The sequence below is a fragment of the Anomaloglossus baeobatrachus genome, chromosome 5 (assembly GCF_048569485.1).
Source record: "Anomaloglossus baeobatrachus isolate aAnoBae1 chromosome 5, aAnoBae1.hap1, whole genome shotgun sequence".
Classification (NCBI taxonomy): Eukaryota; Metazoa; Chordata; class Amphibia; order Anura; family Aromobatidae; genus Anomaloglossus; species Anomaloglossus baeobatrachus.
The window spans coordinates 382,019,792-382,041,472 of record NC_134357.1 but is presented as its reverse complement, the minus strand read 5'-3'; the positions used below and the strand labels follow the sequence as shown (position 1 = coordinate 382,041,472).

The 21,681-nt window shown below is 51.7% G+C and overlaps 1 protein-coding gene across 1 annotated transcript in view; it reads right to left on the bottom strand.

Moving 5' to 3' along the window:
• The window catches only part of SNF8 (SNF8 subunit of ESCRT-II), a 61,668-nt gene extending 42,105 nt beyond the window's left edge, over window positions 1-19,563 (bottom strand). The window contains exons 1-4 of the mRNA XM_075347642.1: window positions 19,459-19,563; window positions 17,675-17,725; window positions 14,931-15,069; window positions 14,604-14,708 (exon numbers count right to left, since the gene is read on the bottom strand). Coding sequence (XP_075203757.1) covers window positions 14,604-14,708; window positions 14,931-15,069; window positions 17,675-17,725; window positions 19,459-19,512 — 349 coding nt within the window. The 5' untranslated portion in view covers window positions 19,513-19,563. The remainder of the gene's footprint in view (window positions 1-14,603; window positions 14,709-14,930; window positions 15,070-17,674; window positions 17,726-19,458) is intronic.
• Window positions 19,564-21,681: the final 2,118 nt, after the last annotated feature.

The following is a 21,681-nucleotide window of genomic DNA, read 5'->3' as shown; positions in this document are numbered from 1 at the left end:
CAATTGGGTGTATAGCTTCTGCCTCCGGAGGCCACACAAAGTATTACACTTAAAAGTGTAAACCCCTCCCCTTTTGCCTATACACCCCCCCGTGCATCACGGGCTCCTCAGTTTTGGTGCAAAAGCAGGAAGGAGGAAACTTATAAATTGGTCTAAGGTAAATTCAATCCGAAGGATGTTCGGAGAACTGAAAACCATTCAACATGAACAACATGTGTACACAAAAGAACAACAGCCCGAAGGGAACAGGGGCGGGTGCTGGGTCTCCCAATTGGAGCTAGAAGAAAAGGAATTTACGGTAAGTAAACAAAATTCCCTTCTTCTTTGTCGCTCTATTGGGAGACCCAGACAATTGGGACGTCCAAAAGCAGTCCCTGGGTGGGTAAAATAATACCTCGGTAATAGAGCCGTAAAACGACCCCTTCCTACAGGTGGGCAACCGCCGCCTGAAGGACTCGCCTACCTAGGCTGGCATCTGCCGAAGCATAGGTATGCACCTGATAGTGTTTCGTGAAAGTGTGCAGACTCGACCAGGTAGCCGCCTGACACACCTGCTGAGCCGTAGCCTGGTGCCGCAAAGCCCAGGACGCACCCACGGCTCTGGTAGAATGGGCCTTCAGCCCTGAGGGAACCGGAAGCCCAGAAGAACGGTAGGCTTCAAGAATTGGTTCCTTGATCCACCGAGCCAAGGTTGACTTGGAAGCCTGCGACCCTTTACGCTGGCCAGCGACAAGGACAAAGAGCGCATCCGAGCGGCGCAGGGGCGCCGTACGAGAAATGTAGAGTCTGAGTGCTCTCACCAGATCTAACAAGTGCAAATCCTTTTCACATTGGTGAACTGGATGAGGACAAAAAGAAGGTAAGGAGATATCCTGATTGAGATGAAAAGGGGATACCACCTTAGGGAGAAATTCCGGGACCGGACGCAGAACCACCTTATCCTGGTGAAACACCAGGAAGGGGGCTTTGCATGACAGCGCTGCTAGCTCAGACACTCTCCGAAGTGATGTGACTGCCACTAGGAAGACCACTTTCTGCGAAAGGCGTGAAAGAGAAATATCCCTCATTGGCTCGAAAGGTGGTTTCTGAAGAGCCGTTAGCACCCTGTTCAGATCCCAGGGTTCTAGCGGACGCTTGTAAGGAGGGACTATGTGGCAAACCCCCTGCAGGAACGTGCGTACCTGTGGAAGCCTGGCTAGGCGCTTTTGAAAAAACACAGAGAGCGCCGAGACTTGTCCCTTAAGGGAGCCGAGAGACAAACCCTTTTCCATTCCGGATTGAAGGAAGGACAGAAAAGTGGGCAAGGCAAATGGCCAGGGAGTAAAACCCTGATCAGAGCACCAGGATAAGAAGATCCTCCACGTCCTGTGGTAGATCTTGGCGGACGTTGGTTTCCTGGCCTGTCTCATAGTGGCAATGACCTCTTGATATAACCCTGAAGACGCTAGGATCCAGGACTCAATGGCCACACAGTCAGGTTGAGGGCCGCAGAATTCAGATGGAAAAATGGCCCTTGAGACAGCAAGTCTGGTCGGTCTGGTAGTGCCCACAGTTGGCCCACCGTGAGATGCCACAGATCCGGGTACCACGACCTCCTCGGCCAGTCTGGAGCGACGAGGATGGCGCGGCGGCAGTCGGACCTGATCTTGCGTAACACTCTGGGCAGCAGTGCCAGAGGAGGAAATACATAAGGCAGTTGAAACTGCGACCAATCCTGAACTAATGCGTCTGCCGCCAGAGCTCTGTGATCTTGAGAACGTGCCATGAATGCCGGGACTTTGTTGTTGTGCCGGGACGCCATTAGGTCGACGTCCGGCTTCCCCCAGCGGCAACAGATCTCTTGAAACACGTCCGGGTGAAGAGACCATTCCCCTGCGTCCATGCCCTGGCGACTGAGAAGAAGGGAATTTTGTTTACTTACCGTAAATTCCTTTTCTTCTAGCTCCAATTGGGAGACCCAGACAATTGACAATTGGGTGTATAGCTACTGCCTCCGGAGGCCACACAAAGTACTACACTCAAAAGTGTAAGGCCCCTCCCCTTCTGGCTATACACCCCCCCGTGGGATCACGGGCTCCTCAGTTTTAGTGCAAAAGCAAGAAGGAGGAAACCCAATAACTGTTTTAAATACAAATTCAACCCGAGAAACAACCTCGGAGAACTGAACTGTTCAACATGAACAACATGTGCACCCGAAAAAAACAAATTTCCTAAGAAAAACAGGGCGGGTGCTGGGTCTCCCAATTGGAGCTAGAAGAAAAGGAATTTACGGTAAGTAAACAAAATTCCCTTCTTCTTTGTCGCTCCTAATTGGGAGACCCAGACAATTGGGACGTCCAAAAGCAGTCCCTGGGTGGGTAAAAGAATACCTCGTGATAGGGCCGTCAAACAGCCCTTTCCTACAGGTGAGCCACCGCCGCCTGAAGGACTTGTCTACCTAGGCCGGCATCCGCCGAAGCGTAGGTATGCACCTGATAATGCTTGGTAAAAGTGTGCAGACTCGACCAGGTAGCCGCCTGGCACACCTGCTGAGCCGTAGCCTGGTGCCGTAATGCCCAGGACGCACCCACGGCTCTGGTAGAATGGGCTTTCAGTCCTGATGGAATCGGAAGCCCAGCAGAACGGTAGGTGTGAAGAATTGGTTCCTTGATCCAACGCGCAAGGGTGGATTTGGAAGCTTGCGACCCTTTACGCTGACCAGCGACAAGGACAAAGAGTGCATCCGAGCAGCGAAGAGGCGCCGTGCGGGAAATGTAGACCCTGAGTGCTCTCACCAGATCCAATAAATGCAAACCTTTTTCAAATTGGTGAACTGGATGCGGACACAAAGACGGTAAAGTGATATCTTGATTGAGATGAAAGGAAGATACCACCTTGGGAAGAAATTCTGGAATTGGACGCAGAACTATCTTGTCCTGGTGAAACACCAGGAATGGAGATCTGCATGATAACGCCGCCAGCTCGGACACTCTCCGAAGAGACGTGACCGCCACTAGAAAGGCCACTTTCTGTGAAAGACGAGAAAGGGAAACCTCCTTCATAGGCTCGAAAGGCGGCTTTTGGAGAGCAATTAGAACCTTGTTCAGGTCCCAGGGCTCCAATGGCCGCTTGTAAGGGGGGACGATATGACAAACCCCTTGCAGGAACGTGCGTACCTGAGGAAGTCGCGCCAGGCGTTTCTGAAAAAATACGGATAGCGCGGAGACTTGACCCTTAAGGGAGCCAAGCGACAAACCTTTTTCCAACCCAGACTGCAGGAAGGAAAGAAAAGTAGGCAATGCAAAAGGCCAGGAAGAAACTCCCTGAGCCGAGCACCAAGATAGGAATATCCTCCACGTCCTGTGGTAGATCTTGGCGGAGGATGGTTTCCTAGCCTGTCTCATGGTGGCAACCACTTCATGAGATAAACCTGAGGCCGCTAGGATCCAGGACTCAATGGCCACACAGTCAGGTTCAGGGCCGCAGAATTCAGATGGAAAAACGGCCCTTGAGACAGCAAGTCTGGACGGTCTGGTAGTGCCCACGGATGGCCCACCGTGAGGTGCCACAGATCCGGGTACCACGACCTCCTTGGCCAGTCTGGAGCGACGAGAATGGCGCGGCGGCAGTCGGACCTGATTTTGCGGAGCACTCTGGGCAACAATGCCAGAGGTGGGAACACATACGGTAGCCGGAACTGCGACCAATCTTGAACTAAGGCGTCTGCCGCCCGAGCTCGGTGATCGTGAGACCGTGCCATGAAAACCGGGACTTTGTTGTTGTGCCGTGACGCCATCAGGTCGACGTCCGGCATCCCCCAGCGGCGACAGATCTCCTGAAACACGTCCGGGTGAAGGGACCATTCCCCTGCGTCCATGCCCTGGCGACTGAGAAAGTCTGCTTCCCAGTGTTCTACGCCTGGGATGTGAACGGCGGATATGGTGGATGCCGTGTCTTCCACCCACGTCAGAATCCGCCGGACTTCCTGGAAGGCTTGCCGACTGCGTGTTCCCCCTTGGTGGTTGATGTATGCCACCGCTGTGGAGTTGTCCGACTGAATTCGGATCTGCTTGCCTTCCAGCCACTGTTGGAAGGCTTGTAGGGCAAGATAGACTGCTCTGATCTCCAGAACATTGATCTGAAGGGTGGACTCTTTCCGAGTCCACGTACCCTGAGCCCTGTGGTGGAGAAACACTGCTCCCCACCCTGATAGACTCGCATCTGTCGTGACCACCGCCCAGGATGGGGTTAGGAACGACTTTCCTTTTGACAATGAGGTGGGAAGAAGCCACCACCGGAGAGATTCCTTGGCTGCCTGAGAGAGGGAGACCTCCCTGTCGAGGGACGTCGACTTCCCGTCCCATTGGCGGAGAATGTCCCATTGTAGTGGACGCAGATGAAACTGCGCAAAAGGAACTGCTTCCATTGCTGCTACCATCTTCCCTAGGAAGTGCATGAGGCGCCTCAAGGGGTGCGACTGGCCCTGAAGGAGAGATTGCACCCCTATCTGTAGCGAGCACTGTTTGTCCAGTGGAAGTTTCACTATCGCTGAGAGAGTATGAAACTCCATGCCAAGATATGTTAGTGATTGGGTCGGGGTTAGATTTGACTTTGAAAAGTTGATAATCCACCCGAAACTCTGGAGAGTCTTCAGTGCCACGTTCAGGCTGTGTTGGCATGCCTCTTGAGAGGGTGCCTTGATAAGTAGATCGTCCAAATACGGGATCACGGAGTGACCTTGCGAGTGCAGGACTGCTACTACTGCTGCCATGACCTTGGTGAAGACCCGTGGGGCTGTCGCCAGGCCGAAAGGCAGTGCCACGAACTGAAGGTGTTCGTCCCCGATGGCGAAACGCAGGAAGCGCTGATGCTCTGGTGCAATCGGCACGTGGAGATAAGCATCCCTGATGTCGATTGATGCTAGGAAGTCTCCTTGGGACATTGAGGCGATGACGGAGCGGAGAGATTCCATCCGGAACCGCCTGGTTTTCACGTGTCTGTGGAGCAGTTTTAGGTCCAGAACGGGACGGAAAGATCCGTCCTTTTTTGGCACCACAAACAAGTTGGAGTAAAAACCGTGACCCCGTTGCTGAAGGGGAACAGGGATCACCACTCCTTCTGCCTTCAGAGTGCTCACCGCCTGAAGAAGAGCATCGGCTCGCTCGGGGGGAGGAGATGTTCTGAAGAAACGAGTCAGAGGACGAGAGCTGAACTCTATCCTGTAACCGTGAGACAAAATGTCTCGCACCCATCGGTCTTGGACATGTGGCAACCAGGCGTCGCAAAAGCGGGAGAGCCTGCCACCGACCGAGGATGCGGTTTGAGGAGGCCGAAAGTCATGAGGAGGCCGCTTTGGGAGCGGTTCCTCCGGCGTTCTTCTTAGGACGTGACTTAGACCGCCATGAATCGGAGTTCCTCTGACCCTTCTGTGGCCTGTTGGACGAGGAGAATTGAGACCTGCCCGCGGGCCGAAAGGACCGAAACCTCGATTGTACCTTCCGTTGTTGAGGTCTGTTTGGTTTGGACTGGGGTAAGGATGAGTCCTTTCCCTTGGATTGTTTAATGATTTCATCCAATCGCTCGCCAAACAGGCGGTCGCCAGAAAATGGCAAACCGGTTAAGAACTTTTTGGAAGCAGAGTCTGCCTTCCATTCACGTAGCCACATGGCCCTGCGGACTGCCACCGAATTGGCGGATGCTACCGCCGTACGGCTCGCAGAGTCCAGGACAGCATTCATGGCGTAGGACGCAAACGCCGACGCCTGAGATGTTAAGGACACAACCTGCGGAGTAGAGGCACGTGTGACTGCATTAATCTCAGACTGACAAGCTGAGATAGCTTGGAGTGCCCATACGGCTGCGAATGCCGGAGCAAAGGACGCGCCGATAGCTTCATAGATGGATTTCAACAGGAGTTCTATCTGCCTGTCAGTGGCATCCTTGAGTGATGCACCATCTGCCACTGCAACTATGGATCTAGCCGCCAGTCTAGAGACTGGAGGATCCACCTTGGGACACTGAGCCCAACCCTTGACTACGTCAGGGGGGAAGGGATAACGTGTGTCCTTAAGGCGCTTAGAAAAGCGCTTATCTGGAAAAGCTCGGTGTTTCTGGACTGTATCTCTGAAGTCGGAGTGATCCAGAAACGCACTCATTGTACGTTTGGGAAACCTAAAATGGAATTTCTCCTGCTGAGAAGCTGACTCCTCAATCGGAGGAGCTGGGGGAGAAAGATCCAACACCTGATTGATGGACGCTATAAGGTCATTTACTATGGCGTCCCCTTCAGGTGTATCCAGGTTGAGAGCGGCGTCAGGATCAGAGTCCTGATCTGCCACCTCCGCTTCATCCTCTAGAGAGTCCTCCTGCTGAGACCCTGAGCAGTGTGATGAAGTCGAGGGAAGCTCCCAGCGAGCCCGCTTAGGCGGTCTGGGACTGCGGTCCGTGTCAGAGACCTCACCGTGGGACCTATGAGTCGCCCCAGGAGCACTTTGCTGCTCCAACCGAGGGGGGCCTGGGGTCAATGATTCAACAGTGCCCGGGGCCTGTGTTACCGGTCTGGACTGCAAGGCTTCTAGTATCTTAGCAGACCATTTATCCATAGACTCAGAAAGTTTGTCAGCGAATACTGCAAACTCCGTCCCTGTCACCTGGACAGTGGCAGCAGGTGGTTCCACCTGGGCCACCAGTGGCAGAGGCTCCGGCTGAGTGAGTGTCACAGGGGCCGAGCATTGCACACAATGAGGATAGGTGGAACCTGCCGGTAGCATAGCCGCACATGATGTACAGGTTGCAAAGTAAGCCTGTGCCTTGGCACCCTTGCTTTTTGCGGACGACATGCTGTTGTCTCCTCTGAGTACAATCAGGGAGGGTATATAGCCAAAAACAAGCAGTGCGGCCGTACAGAGTAAATGTATAGAATATAAGCATATAAATATACACTTCGGCACCCAGGGGGGCCAGCACCTAGTAACAGGTGCGGCTTACCGACCGCCCGCAGCGGTTGTGTGACCACCAGATTCCCTGCCTGGGCCTCCCAGAGCTGTGTTGTCTCTCCTCTCCAGCGTCAGAAGTGCTGATAGGAATGGCTGCCAGCGTTCTGTGGGGAGGAGGGGGCCGTGGGCGTGCCTTAGAAAGTGCGGGAATCTGGTGCCCCACGGTGCTCAGTGAGGGGGGAGGAGGATACTAAGTATGCTCCAGCCCTCAGCGCTGACGTCCAGTGCAGCGTCCCGCCCTTCCCCTGACTGGCAGGCCCGGGGGCGGGAATATGCGGTACTAGGCCGCAAAAGCCGGGGAGAAAAGTTATAAGCGCGGCCGGCAAACAAGCGCGGTCAGCGCGGTAGTCCCGGCGCACTAACACACCCAGCAGCTGCTGCAGCGTGCATAACACAGGCGCTCTATGCGCCGTCCCCAAGGGGACACAGAGTACCTCATAGTAGCAGGGCCTATCCCTGACGATACCCGGCTCCTGTCCAGCAGATTCCCCCAGGGGCTGCGGAGGGAGCACGGTCCCAGTGCCTGGAGACCGGTTAGGATCCCACTTCGCCCAGAGCCCCTAAGGGATGGGGAAGGAAAACAGCATGTGGCTCCTGCCTATGTACCCGCAATGGGTACCTCAACCTTAACAGCACCGCCGACCAGAGTGGGGTGAGAAGGGAGCATGCCGGGGGCCCTGTTATGGGCCCTCTTTTCTTCCATCCGATATAGTCAGCAGCTGCTGCTGACTAAATTGTGGAGCTTGCGTGCATGTGTGCCTCCTTCGCACAAAGCATAAAAACTGAGGAGCCCGTGATGCACGGGGAGGTGTATAGGCAGAAGGGGAGGGGTTTACACTTTTAAGTGTAATACTTTGTGTGGCCTCCGGAGGCAGAAGCTATACACCCAATTGTCTGGGTCTCCCAATGGAGCGACAAAGAAAGAAAGAATCAACAGAATGTAGAGCGTTCATCTCAGTCTCCCACTACATACTGTACACTGAGTGTGCTGTGATAGGGTTCACTATCTGAAGCCTCCTCCTACTGCACCTTGTCAGAGAATTGCATCCAGTATGAAGAAAGACATCAGCACAGATCTCATGTGTTTCCAGGTTGCACACACCCTTTCTGCCCACTGCCTCCACACAGTGGCCTCCGCACAGCTCAGAAGCAGGAAGTTTCACAGAGTTGTCCAAAAAAGTGAGACAACAAAGAGCCCCCACATCATGTTTTTTTGTAAATAAAAAAAAGTTGTTTCTCCAGCTTAAAAAAAATTACAGACCCCTTAGACTTATTTTACGAACAGGGCAAAAAAGTGTCTTATTTTTACAGATTGTCCTGTAATTTCTGGATGGTTGGCAACCCAGGGTCTTGGGTATTCTTCATTTATCTTCCCAAATGTTTCTATCCTGGGATATGACTATGATCACTTTTATTTGCATATTAGGACACTAGTTGAATGTGCTATTATATGACATGAATAAAATGAAGGGAATTTTGTTTACTTACCGTAAATTCCTTTTCTTCTAGCTCCTATTGGGAGACCCAGACAATTGGGTGTATAGCTTCTGCCTCCGGAGGCCACACAAAGTATTACACTTTAAAAAGTGTAACCCCTCCCCTCTGCCTATACACCCTCCCGTGCATCACGGGCCCATCAGTTTTGGTGCCAAAGCAGGAAGGAGGAAACTTATAAATTGGTCTAAGGTAAACTCAATCCGAAGGATGTTCGGAGAACTAAACCATGAACCAAAGAACAATTCAACATGAACAACATGTGTACACAAAAGAACAACAGCCCGAAGGGAACAGGGGCGGGTGCTGGGTCTCCCAATAGGAGCTAGAAGAAAAGGAATTTACGGTAAGTAAACAAAATTCCCTTCTTCTTTGTCGCTCCATTGGGAGACCCAGACAATTGGGACGTCCAAAAGCAGTCCCTGGGTGGGTAAAAGAATACCTCGATAAAAAGAGCCGTAAAACGGCCCCCTCCTACAGGTGGGCAACCGCCGCCTGAAGGACTCGCCTACCTAGGCTGGCATCTGCCGAAGCATAGGCATGCACCTGATAGTGTTTCGTGAAAGTGTGCAGACTCGACCAGGTAGCCGCCTGACACACCTGCTGAGCCGTAGCCTGGTGCCGCAATGCCCAGGACGCACCCACGGCTCTGGTAGAATGGGCTTTCAGCCCTGAAGGAACCGGAAGCCCAGAAGAACAGTAGGCTTCAAGAATCGGTTCCTTGATCCACCGAGCCAAGGTTGACTTGGAAGCCTGCGACCCCTTACGCTGGCCAGCGACAAGGACAAAGAGCGCATCAGAACGGCGCAGGGGCGCCGTACGAGAAATGTAGAGTCGGAGTGCTCTCACGAGATCTAACAAGTGCAAATCCTTTTCACATTGGTGAACTGGATTGGGACAAAAAGAAGGTAAGGAGATATCCTGATTGAGATGAAAAGGGGATACCACCTTAGGGAGAAATTCCAGGACCGGACGCAGAACCACCTTATCCTGGTGAAACACCAGGAAGGGGGCTTTGCATGACAGCGCTGCTAGCTCAGACACTCTCCGAAGTGATGTGACTGCCACTAGGAAGACCACCTTCTGCGAAAGGCGTTATAGATAGACATCCCGCAGCGGCTCGAAAGGTGGTTTCTGAAGAGCCGTTAGCACCCTGTTAAGATCCCAGGGTTCTAGCGGACGCTTGTAAGGTGGGACTATGTGGCAAACCCCCTGCAGGAACGTGCGTACCTGCGGAAGCCTGGCTAGACGCTTTTGAAAAAACACGGAAAGCGTCGATACCTGTCCCTTGAGAGAGCCGAGAGACAAACCCTTGTCCATTCCGGATTGAAGGAAAGACAGAAAAGTGGGCAAGGCAAACGGCCAGGGAGTAAAACCCTGATCAGAGCACCAGGATAAGAAGATCCTCCACGTCCTGTGGTAGATCTTCGCGGACGTTGGTTTCCTGGCCTGTCTCATAGTGGCAATGACCTCTTGAGATAACCCTGAAGACGCTAGGATCCAGGACTCAATGGCCACACAGTCAGGTTGAGGGCCGCAGAATTCAGATGGAAAAAAGGCCCTTGAGACAGCAAGTCTGGTCGGTCTGGTAGTGCCATGGTTGACCCACCGTGAGATGCCACAGATCCGGGTACCACGACCTCCTCGGCCAGTCTGGGGCGATGAGGATGGCGCGGCGGCAGTCGGACCTGATCTTGCGTAACACTCTGGGCAGCAGTGCCAGAGGGGGAAATACATAAGGCAGTCGAAACTGCGACCAATCCTGAACTAATGCGTCTGCCGCCAGAGCTCTGTGATCTTGAGACCGTGCCATGAATGCCGGGACCTTGTTGTTGTGCCGGGACGCCATTAGGTCGACGTCCGGCGTTCCCCAGCGGCAACAGATCTCTTGAAACACGTCCGGGTGAAGAGACCATTCCCCTGCGTCCATGCCCTGGCGACTGAGAAAGTCTGCTTCCCAGTTTTCTACGCCCGGGATGTGAACTGCGGAGATGGTGGAGGCTGTGGCTTCCACCCACAGCAGAATCCGCCGAACTTCTTGGAAGGCTTGACGACTGCGTGTGCCGCCCTGGTGGTTGATGTACGCCACCGCCGTGGCGTTGTCCGACTGAATTCGGATCTGCCTGCCTTCCAGCCACAGCTGGAACGCCTTTAAGGCTAGATACACTGCCCTTATCTCCAGAACATTGATCTGAAGAGAGGACTCTGTCTGAGTCCAGGTTCCCTGAGCCCTGTGGTGGAGGAAGACCGCTCCCCACCCTGACAGACTCGCGTCCGTCGTGACCACAGCCCAGGATGGGGGCAGGAAGGATTTTCCTTTCGACAGAGAAGTGGGAAGAAGCCACCACTTAAGAGAGGCTTTGGCTGCCCGAGAAAGGGAGACGTTCCTGTCGAGGGACGTCGACCTCCTGTCCCATTTGCGGAGAATGTCCCATTGGAGTGGACGCAGATGAAACTGCGCAAATGGAACTGCCTCCATTGCTGCCACCATCTTCCCTAGGAAGTGCATGAGCCGCCTCAAGGGGTGTGACTGGGCTCGAAGGAGAGATTGCACCCCTGTATGTAGTGAACGCTGTTTGTCCAGCGGGAGCTTCACTATCGCTGAGAGAGTATGAAACTCCATCCCGAGGTAAGTTAGCGATTGGGTCGGTGTCAATTTTGACTTTGGGAAATTGGTGATCCACCCGAACCTCTGGAGAGTCTCCAGAGCAGTGTTCAGGCTGTGTTGGCATGCCACCCGGGAGGGTGCCTTGACTAGAAGATCGTCTAAGTAAGGGATCACCGAGTGTCCCTGAGAGTGTAGGACTGCCACCACTGCTGCCATGACCTTGGTGAAGACCCGTGGGGCTGTCGCCAGGCCGAAAGGCAGTGCCACGAACTGAAGGTGTTCGTCTCCGATGGCAAAATGCAGGAAGCGTTGATGCTCTGGTGCAATCGGCACGTGGAGATAAGCATCCCTGATGTCGATTGATGCTAGGAAGTCTCCTTGGGACATCGAGGCGATGACGGAGCGGAGAGATTCCATCCGGAACCGTCTGGTTTTCACGTGTCTGTTGAGCAATTTGAGGTCCAGAACGGGACGGAATGATCCGTCCTTTTTTGGCACCACAAAAAAGTTGGAGTAAAAACCGCGACCACATTCTTGAAGGGGAACAGGGATCACCACTCCTTCTGCCTTCAGAGTGTTCACCGCCTGAAAAAGAGCATCGGCTCGCTCTGGGGGCGGAGATGTTCTGAAGAAACGAGTCGGAGGACGAGAGCTGAGCTCTATCCTGTAACCGTGAGACAGAATGTCTCTCACCCATCGGTCTTGGACATGTGGCAACCAGGCGTCGCAAAAGCGGGAGAGCCTGCCACCGACCGAGGATGCGGTTTGGGGAGGCCGAAAGTCATGATGAGGCCGCCTTGGGGGCGGTTCCTCCGGCGGTCTTTTTAGGACGTGACTTAGACCTCCATTGGCCCTTCTGTGGCCTGTTGGACGTGGAGAATTGAGACCTGGCTGAGGGCCGAAAGGACCGAAACCTCGGTTGTATCTTCCGTTGCTGAGGTCTGTTTGGTTAGGACTGGGGTAAGGACGAGTCCTTTCCCTTGGATTGTTTAATAATTTCATCCAATTGCTCGCCAAACAGACGGTCGCCAGAAAATGGCAAACCGGTTAAGAACTTCTTGGAAGCAGAGTCTGCCTTCCATTCGCGTAGCCACATGGCCCTGCGAACTGCCACTGAATTGGCGGATGCTACCGCTGTACGGCTCGCAGAGTCCAGGACGGCGTTCATGGCGTAGGACGAAAAAGCCGACGCCTGAGAGGTTAAAGACACAACCTGCGGAGTAGAGGCACGTGTGACTGCATTAATCTCAGACAGACAAGCTGAGATAGCTTGGAGTGCCCATACGGCTGCGAATGCCGGAGCAAAAGATGCGCCTATGGCTTCATAGATGGATTTCATCAGGAGCTCTATTTGCCTGTCAGTGGCATCTTTGAGCGATGAACCATCTGCCACTGCTACTATGGATCTAGCCGCCAGTCTAGAGACTGGAGGATCCACCTTGGGACACTGAGCCCAACCCTTAACTACGTCAGTGGGGAAGGGGTAACGTGTGTCATTAAGGCGCTTAGTAAAGCGCTTGTCCGGAAATGCTCGGTGTTTCTGGACTGTATCTCTGAAGTTGGAGTGATCGAAAAACGCACTCCGAGTACGTTTGGGAAACCTAAATTGGAATTTCTCCTGCTGAGAAGCTGACTCCTCAATCGGTGGAGTTGGAGGAGAAAGTTCTAGCACCTGGTTGATGGACGCTATAAGGTCATTTACTATGGCGTCCCCTTCAGGTGTATCAAGATTGAGAGCAGCGTCAGGATCAGAGCCCTGATCTGCCACCTCCGCTTCATCCTCCAGAGAGTCCTCATGCTGAGACCCTGAGCCGTGTGATGAAGTCGAGGGAAGCTCCCAGCGAGCCCGCTTAGCCGGTCTGGGACTGCGGTCCGTGTCGGAGTCCTCACCGTGGGACCTAGGAGTCACCCCAGGAGCACTTTGCTGCGCCGACCGAGGGGGGCCTGGGGGCAATGATTCAACAGTGCCCGGGGCCTGTGTTACCGGTCTGGACTGCAAAGCTTCTAGTATCTTAGCAGACCATCTATCCATAGACTGAGCCATGGATTGTGAAAGTGACTCAGAAAGTTTCTCAGCCAACACTGCAAACTCTGTCCCTGCCACCTGGACAGTGGTAGCCGGTGGTTCTACCTGGGCCGAGGGTCCCACCAGTGGCTGAGGCTCCGGCTGAGTGAGTGTCACAGGGGCCGAGCATTGCACACAATGAGGGTAGGTGGAACCTGCAGGTAACATAGCCGCACAAGAGGTACAGGTTGCAAAATAAGCCTGTGCCTTGGCACCCTTGCTTTTTGCGGACGACATGCTGTTGTCTCCTCTTAGAGCAATCAGTGAGGGTATATAGCCAAAAGCAAATAATGCGGCCGAACAGAGCAAATGTATACAATATATGGATATATATATACACTTCGGCACCCGGGGGGGGGGCAGCACCTGGTAACCGGTGCGACTTACCGACCGCCCTCAGCGGTTGTGTGTCCACCAGATTCCCTGCCTGGGCCTCCCAGAGCTGTGGAGCTCGGTCTGAAGTTCTCCACCGGCAGAAGTGATGATAACAATGGCTGCCAGCGTTCTCAGAGGAGGAGGGAGCCGTGGGCGTGCCTCAGAAAGTGCGGGAATCTGGTGCCCCACAGTGCTCAGTGAGGGGGGAGGAGGATACCTAAGTATGCTCCAGCCCTCACCGCTGACGTCCAGTCTAGCGTCCCACCCTTACCCCTGACTGGCAGGCCCGGGGGCGGGAGTATGCGGTACTAGGCCGCAGAAGCCGGGGACTAAAGTTAGTAACGCGGCCGGCAAACAGGCGCGGTCGGCGCGGTAGTCCCGGTGACACAAAACACACAGCAGCCGCTGCAGCGTCTGTTACACAGGCACTCTATGCGCCATCCCCAAGGGGACACAGAGTACCTCAGAGAAGCAGGGCCTGTCCCTGATGATACCCGGTCTCCTGTCCGTCAGATTCCCCCAGGGGCTGCGGAGGGAGCCCGGTCCCAGTGCATGGTGACCGGTTAGGATCCCACTTCACCCAGAGCCCCTCAGGGATGGGGAAGGATAACGGCATGTGGCTCCAGCCTTTGTACCCGCAATGGGTACCTCAACCTTAACAGCACCGCCGACCAGAGTGGGGTGAGAAGGGAGCATGCCGGGAGCCCTGTGAGGGGCCCTCTTTTCTTCCATCCGATAAAGTCAGCAGCTGCTGCTGACTAAAATGTGGAGCTTGCGTGAATGTGTGCCTCCTTCAACACAAAGCAAAAAACTGATGGGCCCGTGATGCACGGGAGGGTGTATAGGCAGAGGGGAGGGGTTACACTTTTTAAAGTGTAATACTTTGTGTGGCCTCCGGAGGCAGAAGCTATACACCCAATTGTCTGGGTCTCCCAATGGAGCGACAAAGAAATACTGTATATTTCCTAATAGTGCAGTAGAAGGTGGGGGCAAGGAGGTAACTGAAATCGGCCTATACAGACAAGCCATTATTCTGCTGCTCCACCTTTGCACTCATCAGCCTTCTGTGCCCTCGCTGAACACTTACCTCCATTCTGGTGCTTTAGAGCCAAGCATACTTCTACTATCTGTACACCAAGCTCATAGTAGAAGTCTCCAACACCGAGCATTTCTGACCAGAAGCCTTTACCAGCTGAAAAACAAACACAACAGTCGCTGTATTAATACATCTATAAAATACCAGATGATTAATAAACTCTAAATGATAATTCCAGTAGAAGAAAGGGTTAATGTAATAGTCTGACATGATCCATATCGTACTACAATACACAAAAATCTTAAGCAGTGCATATAACAGGCATGGAGGAAGGAGTCCGTGGTAATGGTAACGTAACTCCAAGCTTCAACAACTTACAGGCCAGAGGGTCCACCCCAATGGTAGCACACATATCTTGGAACTGGACCCGGAACTGAGAATTCTTCCGAATTTCCTGCTTGTGTTTACTGGCAAAGTCTTCTAGATTTGTTTTAAACATTTCGAGCTGCTTAGACATCTACAATAATGAAAAGATTGAGGGATTCACAGCAAGACAAGGGACTGTTATTAACAGAATAGAGCAAATGCATTCTAAAGGTGGTGTCACACACAGCGACGACAACGACGTCGCTGCTACGTCACCATTTTCTGTGACGTTGCAGCGACGTCCCGTCACTGTCGCTGTGTGTGACATCCAGCAATGAGCTGGCCCCTGCTGTGAGGTCGTTGCTCGTTGCTGAATGTCCTGCTTCATTTTTTCGTCGTCGCTCTCCCGCTGTGAAGCACACATCGCTGTGTGTGACAGCGAGAGAGCGACGAAATGAAGCGAGCAGGGAGCAGGAGCCGGCGTCTGGCAGCTGCGGAAAGCTGTAACCACTGTAAACATCGGGTAACCAAGGGAAGACCTTTCCCTGGATACCCGATATTTACCTTCGTTACCAGCCTCCGCCGCTCTCGCTGCCAGTGTCGGCTCCTGCTCTGTGCACATGTAGCTGCAGTACGCATCGGGTTAATTAACCCTATGTGTACTGTAGCTAGGAGAGCAAGGAGCCAGCGCTAAGCAGTGTGTGCGGCTCCCTGCTCTCTGCACTGTGACATGTAGCTGCAGTACACATCGGGTAATTAACCCTATGTGTACTGTAGCTAGGAGAGCAAGGAGCCAGCGCTAAGCGGTGTGCGCGGCTCCCTGCTCTGTGACATGTAGCTGCAGTACACATCGGGTTAATTAACCCGATGTGTACTGTAGCTAGGAGAGCAAGGAGCCAGCGCTAAGCAGTGTGCGCGGCTCCCTGCACATGTAGCGACGTTATGATCGCTGCTGCGTCGCTGTGTTTGACAGCTAAGCAGCGATCGTAACAGCGACTTACAAGGTCGCTGTTACGTCACAGAAAATGGTGACGTAGCAGCGATGTCGTTGTCGCTATGTGTGAACCCAGCTTTAAGCAGCTGTGACACAATCACGATTTATCACTCCACTGCTAGGACCTACCCACCGATCATGAGAACACTGGTTCGGGTCCCTATATTAACGGAACAAAATGATCCAAGTATGTACATTGCCACTTACTCTGCACTTGGCTAATTCCGTCAGTACCATAAACTTTCAATGACGCAGCAGGGCACATGCTTGACCACCACTCTAATCGGACAGTGGACTTGGGAATGTTCTCATGATCAGTGGGAGCATTAGTGATCAGCAGCTTATTACCCATCCCATGGACAGGTGACAAGTTGTGATAGTGGAGTAACCCCTATAAAGATGTGACTGTTTTCACTACAGAAACAAATTCCGAGTAAAGGGACACAGCCTCATTCAATGCAAATGTACTGAGCGAGGCCGTGCCTCTCTAGTTGGATTCTGCTAAGGAGTCTGCATATTGTATACTTGTGGCCACGCGACCATCGTTCCAGGCTCTGAAACAGGGTGTGCAATGTGAGGATTCACAAATCTGTAGTCACATAGAAAGACCACACTATTTGGATAATCCCTTCTCATTCCCCTTGTTCGCCCCTGTAAATATAAATAAGCCTATACTCACCTCTAGAGTGGCCACAGGTCCAGTGATGTCTGAAGCCGCATTCCCAGAGCTCATGTGACATTGTCATGACTAGTGTTGAGCGGACCCGGATCGGTAACATCCATATCCACACGGTTTGAGCGGCAGATCCGAGTCAGTCTCTCTCTCCACCCGGATTCCACTCCCCTTTGACACATATGGTGCCGGATTCCGGATCGGATCCAGACTTCTCTATCAACCTGCCGCAGATCCGCCGGACCCGGATTATTCCCAGTCCGCTCAACTCTAGTCATGACACCTGAGTCACGTGACCAGTCAGCGCTGGCTTCCTTCTCCCTGCTTTCAGATGTTTGAGTAGGAAGTCAGCGCATCCCTCACATTCTGCTCAAATGTCCGAAGGTTGAGAGACAAGACGCCGGGCGCTGATTGGTCATGGGCCTCGCGTGTCAAAACAATGTCACATAGGCCCCAGGAATGTGGCTTCAGACATTGCTGGAACCGCAGCCGCACCGGTGGTGAGTATAGGTTTATTTATTTTTACAGGGGCGAACAAGGGGAATAAGAACGGGTTGTCCAAGCTGGATGGTGAGTGTGCCTCTGATTATTATTTTTTAATCAATACATGGCTAAAAAAAATTATTTTACTGTTCGGACAACTCCTTTAATACAGCAATAAGAAAAATAATTAAAAGGGTACCCCCTTAATTTAAAAATAAATAATAATAATATTAAGACTACAAACCTGATGAGCTGCCAGTGTGGACAGAAAGGGAAATGTGCAGCAATAAGCACCACAAGCCTTTCATTGGTATAGGAGATATTGTGGCTGACATGCTACAGAAGTATGGGTGTCTTGCTGTGTCACCCATCCCCCGCAGCATGTACTGCCAAGCAGCTGACTGAATGAATGTCCTTTTTCCTGACAACCTATGCTAGCGAACTACAATTGGCAGCACTTAATGCAGGGCTCCCTGTTTAAATGCCTCTCCTCTCCTATGTTACAGGACAACTTAAAATAGAACTGTGTAACCAGTGGTAAAGCTACAAAAGCAATGCAGAGCCATCCCACATAAGAGACCCAAGAGAGGATGCAGCTTCACTCACCTGTACGAGCTGGTCCTCAGCCAGGACAGTCCCCCGTTCCTTGTACTTGGCCTGGAGAGAGGATATCACAATGTATACAATTCAACATTTTACTTTCAAGTAAATGTAAAACATCATCCATCCCACAATGCAGCAGCACTATGATTGATCAATCACATTAGCACTCCTTATACACATATATATATATACAGTGTATATATATATATATATATATATATATATATATATATATATATACACACACTGTGATAGGCAGAGCATAGAAACATGTAATAAGTGGCTGCCTAAAATCTAATGCCACTGATCTTCCAGGGACAAATGATTGCGTATGATTTCATCTGTGTATCTTATTATATCTAGGAGCGGATAGTCAGCAGTAAAGGCTACAAGCGCACAGTGCATCTTTTGCGTTCACAAACTGCACCTTGTCAGAGAGAGCCTGGAAATGTCACAAAAAATGCTTGTAATTGTAGGTGTGTTTTTGCTGCGTTTTTTGTGACAAATGTTGACAAAAACAGAGGAAGAATGAACATGCTGTATCTTTTTTGTCACAAACATTTGACAAATAAAACGCTGACAAACTGCAATGTGCGCGTGACAAATCTGACTTCTCATAGACTTTGCTGGGAAGTAAAATTTCAGAAAGTTCTGACAAATAAACTGCAGCCAAAAACGCACCAAAAAAAGCAGTGTGCGCATGTAGCCTAAATCTGACGGCAGATTCACACATCTGACATTTACAGTCCAGATACAGAACATGACGCAAGTCACACCTGCCTCATAGGCATATATAGGTCAAAACCAGCAGTCAGTCCATACGTGGGGTCTGTACTTGGACTGTGACTGTTGGATATATGAAGCTAAATTTACAGGAACACTAAGAAGGATAAGTCAGGAGTAACCACCAAAGCTACAACCCAAACGCCTTTGGAGGTGTTGAACCATATCCATGGCCTTTAATATATAAACTGCGATGGATGCAGCCGAATGGCGTCCATCGACCAATCAGCCAAGAAGCTTGCTCAGTCTGCAGAGGACCTCATTTCCCAGAGCATCTGTGGACTCAATCTTTCCTAGGAGCCCAATCCTCTTCCTCCCCTTTTTGGTCTGTGTGCCCGATTGTCATATCCTTATAATTTAAGGCGGCATTATAACAATTTCCCATGTATATCAGGGCTTTGGATTATGTAATAGGATCACTTTGGGGTGCATATATCTTAGCCTACAATGTTTTAGGGGATTCTGCAATGAACAGCAAATTCACAAGTCTTTTGCATGTTTTATGCCATTTACTGGTGAAACAGCGAGTCACTGACAATGAAGGAATCATCCACAAGCCAATGATCAGCATCTCCGGTGTGTCAGGACCAGAAACTAGAGACTAGTGATCAGCTGGTGAACGGCAAGACAGAGCTGTGGGGAGACTTGTTTATTATACCAGGCTAAACCCATTTCAGAACTATTTTCATCCCCTGAACAATCCCTTTAACTACCAAACCATTAAACAAATCCTTACAGACAGACATGTAGGGTATGATTGGCAAATACTTATATAGACAAGTGCAGGGCACAGGTGAGGACATTATAGGTTGCTATGGGTGACGGTGCTACTCCTCCTCTGTAGCCATTTTTAATTAATATTTCCCATACTGGGTGACACTGCGTTGGTCTGGTGACGTCACTGGACAGACTGGAGTAACACTGGGCACGATGCGAGCCTCGCTGACGTTCACACATTAATTACATGCGGAGAGCCCATGACCCGGTTACCCCAGCCCGTTCACCTCCGCCAGCTTCTTCTTGGCTATCGCCCCCGCTCCCACCCCTCTCCGGTGCATCTTTACGGCTCAGCTTCACTTCCGCAATGCTTTACGTCAGCAGTGCGCGACACGGACGCTTGGTGATGACGTCATTCCCAGCTAATCGATTGCTAGATCGCTAGAGGGAGACACGTAAGACAAACGTACTGAAGAATTTGTCGTCTTTTCCATGCACAGCTACATGTCGGCGGCCATGTTTGTGAAGACCAACTAATGGACGTCTCCCAGCTTTATTATTTTTTTAGAAGTGACATTTTATAATGGCATGTAGGTTCTGTTTTCGCCTTGCCACAGTCATCTGGAATCATGAGCAGGGCTGTCTGTAAGATGCTCTTATTTACTTTCACTAGCAAAATAATAAAAAAATGATGTGAAGTCATAGGTTAAAAGGGATATTTCACATTATTAAAACTAGTCAGAGAAAAGAGATTGTAGACAGAAGTGTCCTACAAGTCCAAGCACCAGTGTTGCTGCTCCAGGTGTCTCCGCTGTCCCATCCATACCATCACCTGACCCTGCAGCTAGTCAGTGGCCAGACAGGCCACTATAGATGTGACCTCATGATTATTTATGTTATGTAGGAACAGACACTTAAAAGCTGGGGCAGCCAAAGTCACCGTACAACATACCTCCACTGTGAGGTAAATCCTGGGATATGAAGAGGAATTATGACTAGAAGTCATAATTGCTCTCATCACTCCCTGGCAGTGCCCCCCTCCCTTCTTGTGCTCAAATGTCCAGCATCTGTGAAGGTGTCACATCCCACTTACACCTCCAACAGCCATCTCCTCTGATATGGAGATGAGATGATGTGAGGACAATGGACCCAGGATGACTCCCTGCCGTCACCCTGTAACAAGAGTTGTATCTCATTAGCAAGGCTTGGAAGTAGCCAGACAGAACGACTCCAGTAAAAAATGGTTCATATCTCGCAAGCCATATCTCCGATAAATATGGCAACCATAAAAATGGTGTTTGCGCAGGCGGACGATGCTGGCACACCTTTTTTATGGAAGGGGGAGCTTGGGAAATGCCCCAGGCGTGATATCAGCCAATGGGGAACAGGCAGACAGGTCATGAGTCCCCTCGTTCTGTAGCTAAATTCATAACTGTCACAATGAGAGCATTGGCGTCCGCCTACGACGCTCCCAGGCAAAGTTATGGCCAATATCCCCTTTGCTGGATAATTCTGATCCATGCAGGGGGAGTGGCAGTGCTTCCCTGTGAGGTCACTAAGGTAGGAGGGGACCTGGATCTGCCCAGGTTGATAACCCTACTTCGGCCATTTTCCAGTGTTCTTCTGCTCGGGGGCCTGGTTGGGAAAGACCTGTGAGGGGGTTCCTGGAAACCTGGTCTACAGCGCCCCCCTGTGGCCAGACACACAAGGTAACTGATGTAATTGTATACCTGTTTGTAACCCATGCTTTATCTGTAACTGTACTCTGACATATGTATATTCTGTAGATTCCCTATTGTATATATTGTAGTTTCTAGTGTGCCTTAGGCGATTAAATTATATAATTAATCTTGGGCTGTTCTGTTATCTCGATCTTGAATCCCACGTCCGTGTGTTCGGCTAATAGTTACCGTAAATCGGTTGGTGGCAGCGAGTTGTGCCAAGGATTATTGTGGGGAGGCCAGTGAGATTCGGGGAGAGTTTATATATTCCGCCCGCGGAGGTCGGGGGAATATATACCCTACTCTCACCGGGGACCCTTCAATAATCGGCATAAGTAGTATAGCGGCCTCCTTGCTTATTGTCGGGCAATTCCATAATTGGCCTGACTATAAGAGGGGCGCTAGAGAGCGCGTCACGTGCTCTGTCTGTCGGTCGGGAGGTATAAGGAGGGGTGACCCCACTTGTTACCCCCCGATTGTGACGTACTGGTAGCCAGCGCGGGGGATTTCTGAGTGACCCCCCCGGTGGTTTGTGACATATTGGTGGCAGCGGTGGGATTCGAACCCACGCCCCCGAAGAGACTGGAGGGGGTGTCCCCCTCAACTCCCCTCTCCAGGCCCGTGGCAGAACCAAGACGGTGCCACCAGTGCAACCTACCTGGACACTTCAAGGCCATGTGCCCTCAGCGTCCCAAGGCCCCGGCTCCGTCCCCGTCCCAAGGGCCGCCCAAGGTGTATTGTGTGGGTGGGGGTGGTGGTAGGTCCCTGGACAGCTTCCAACCTGTCACC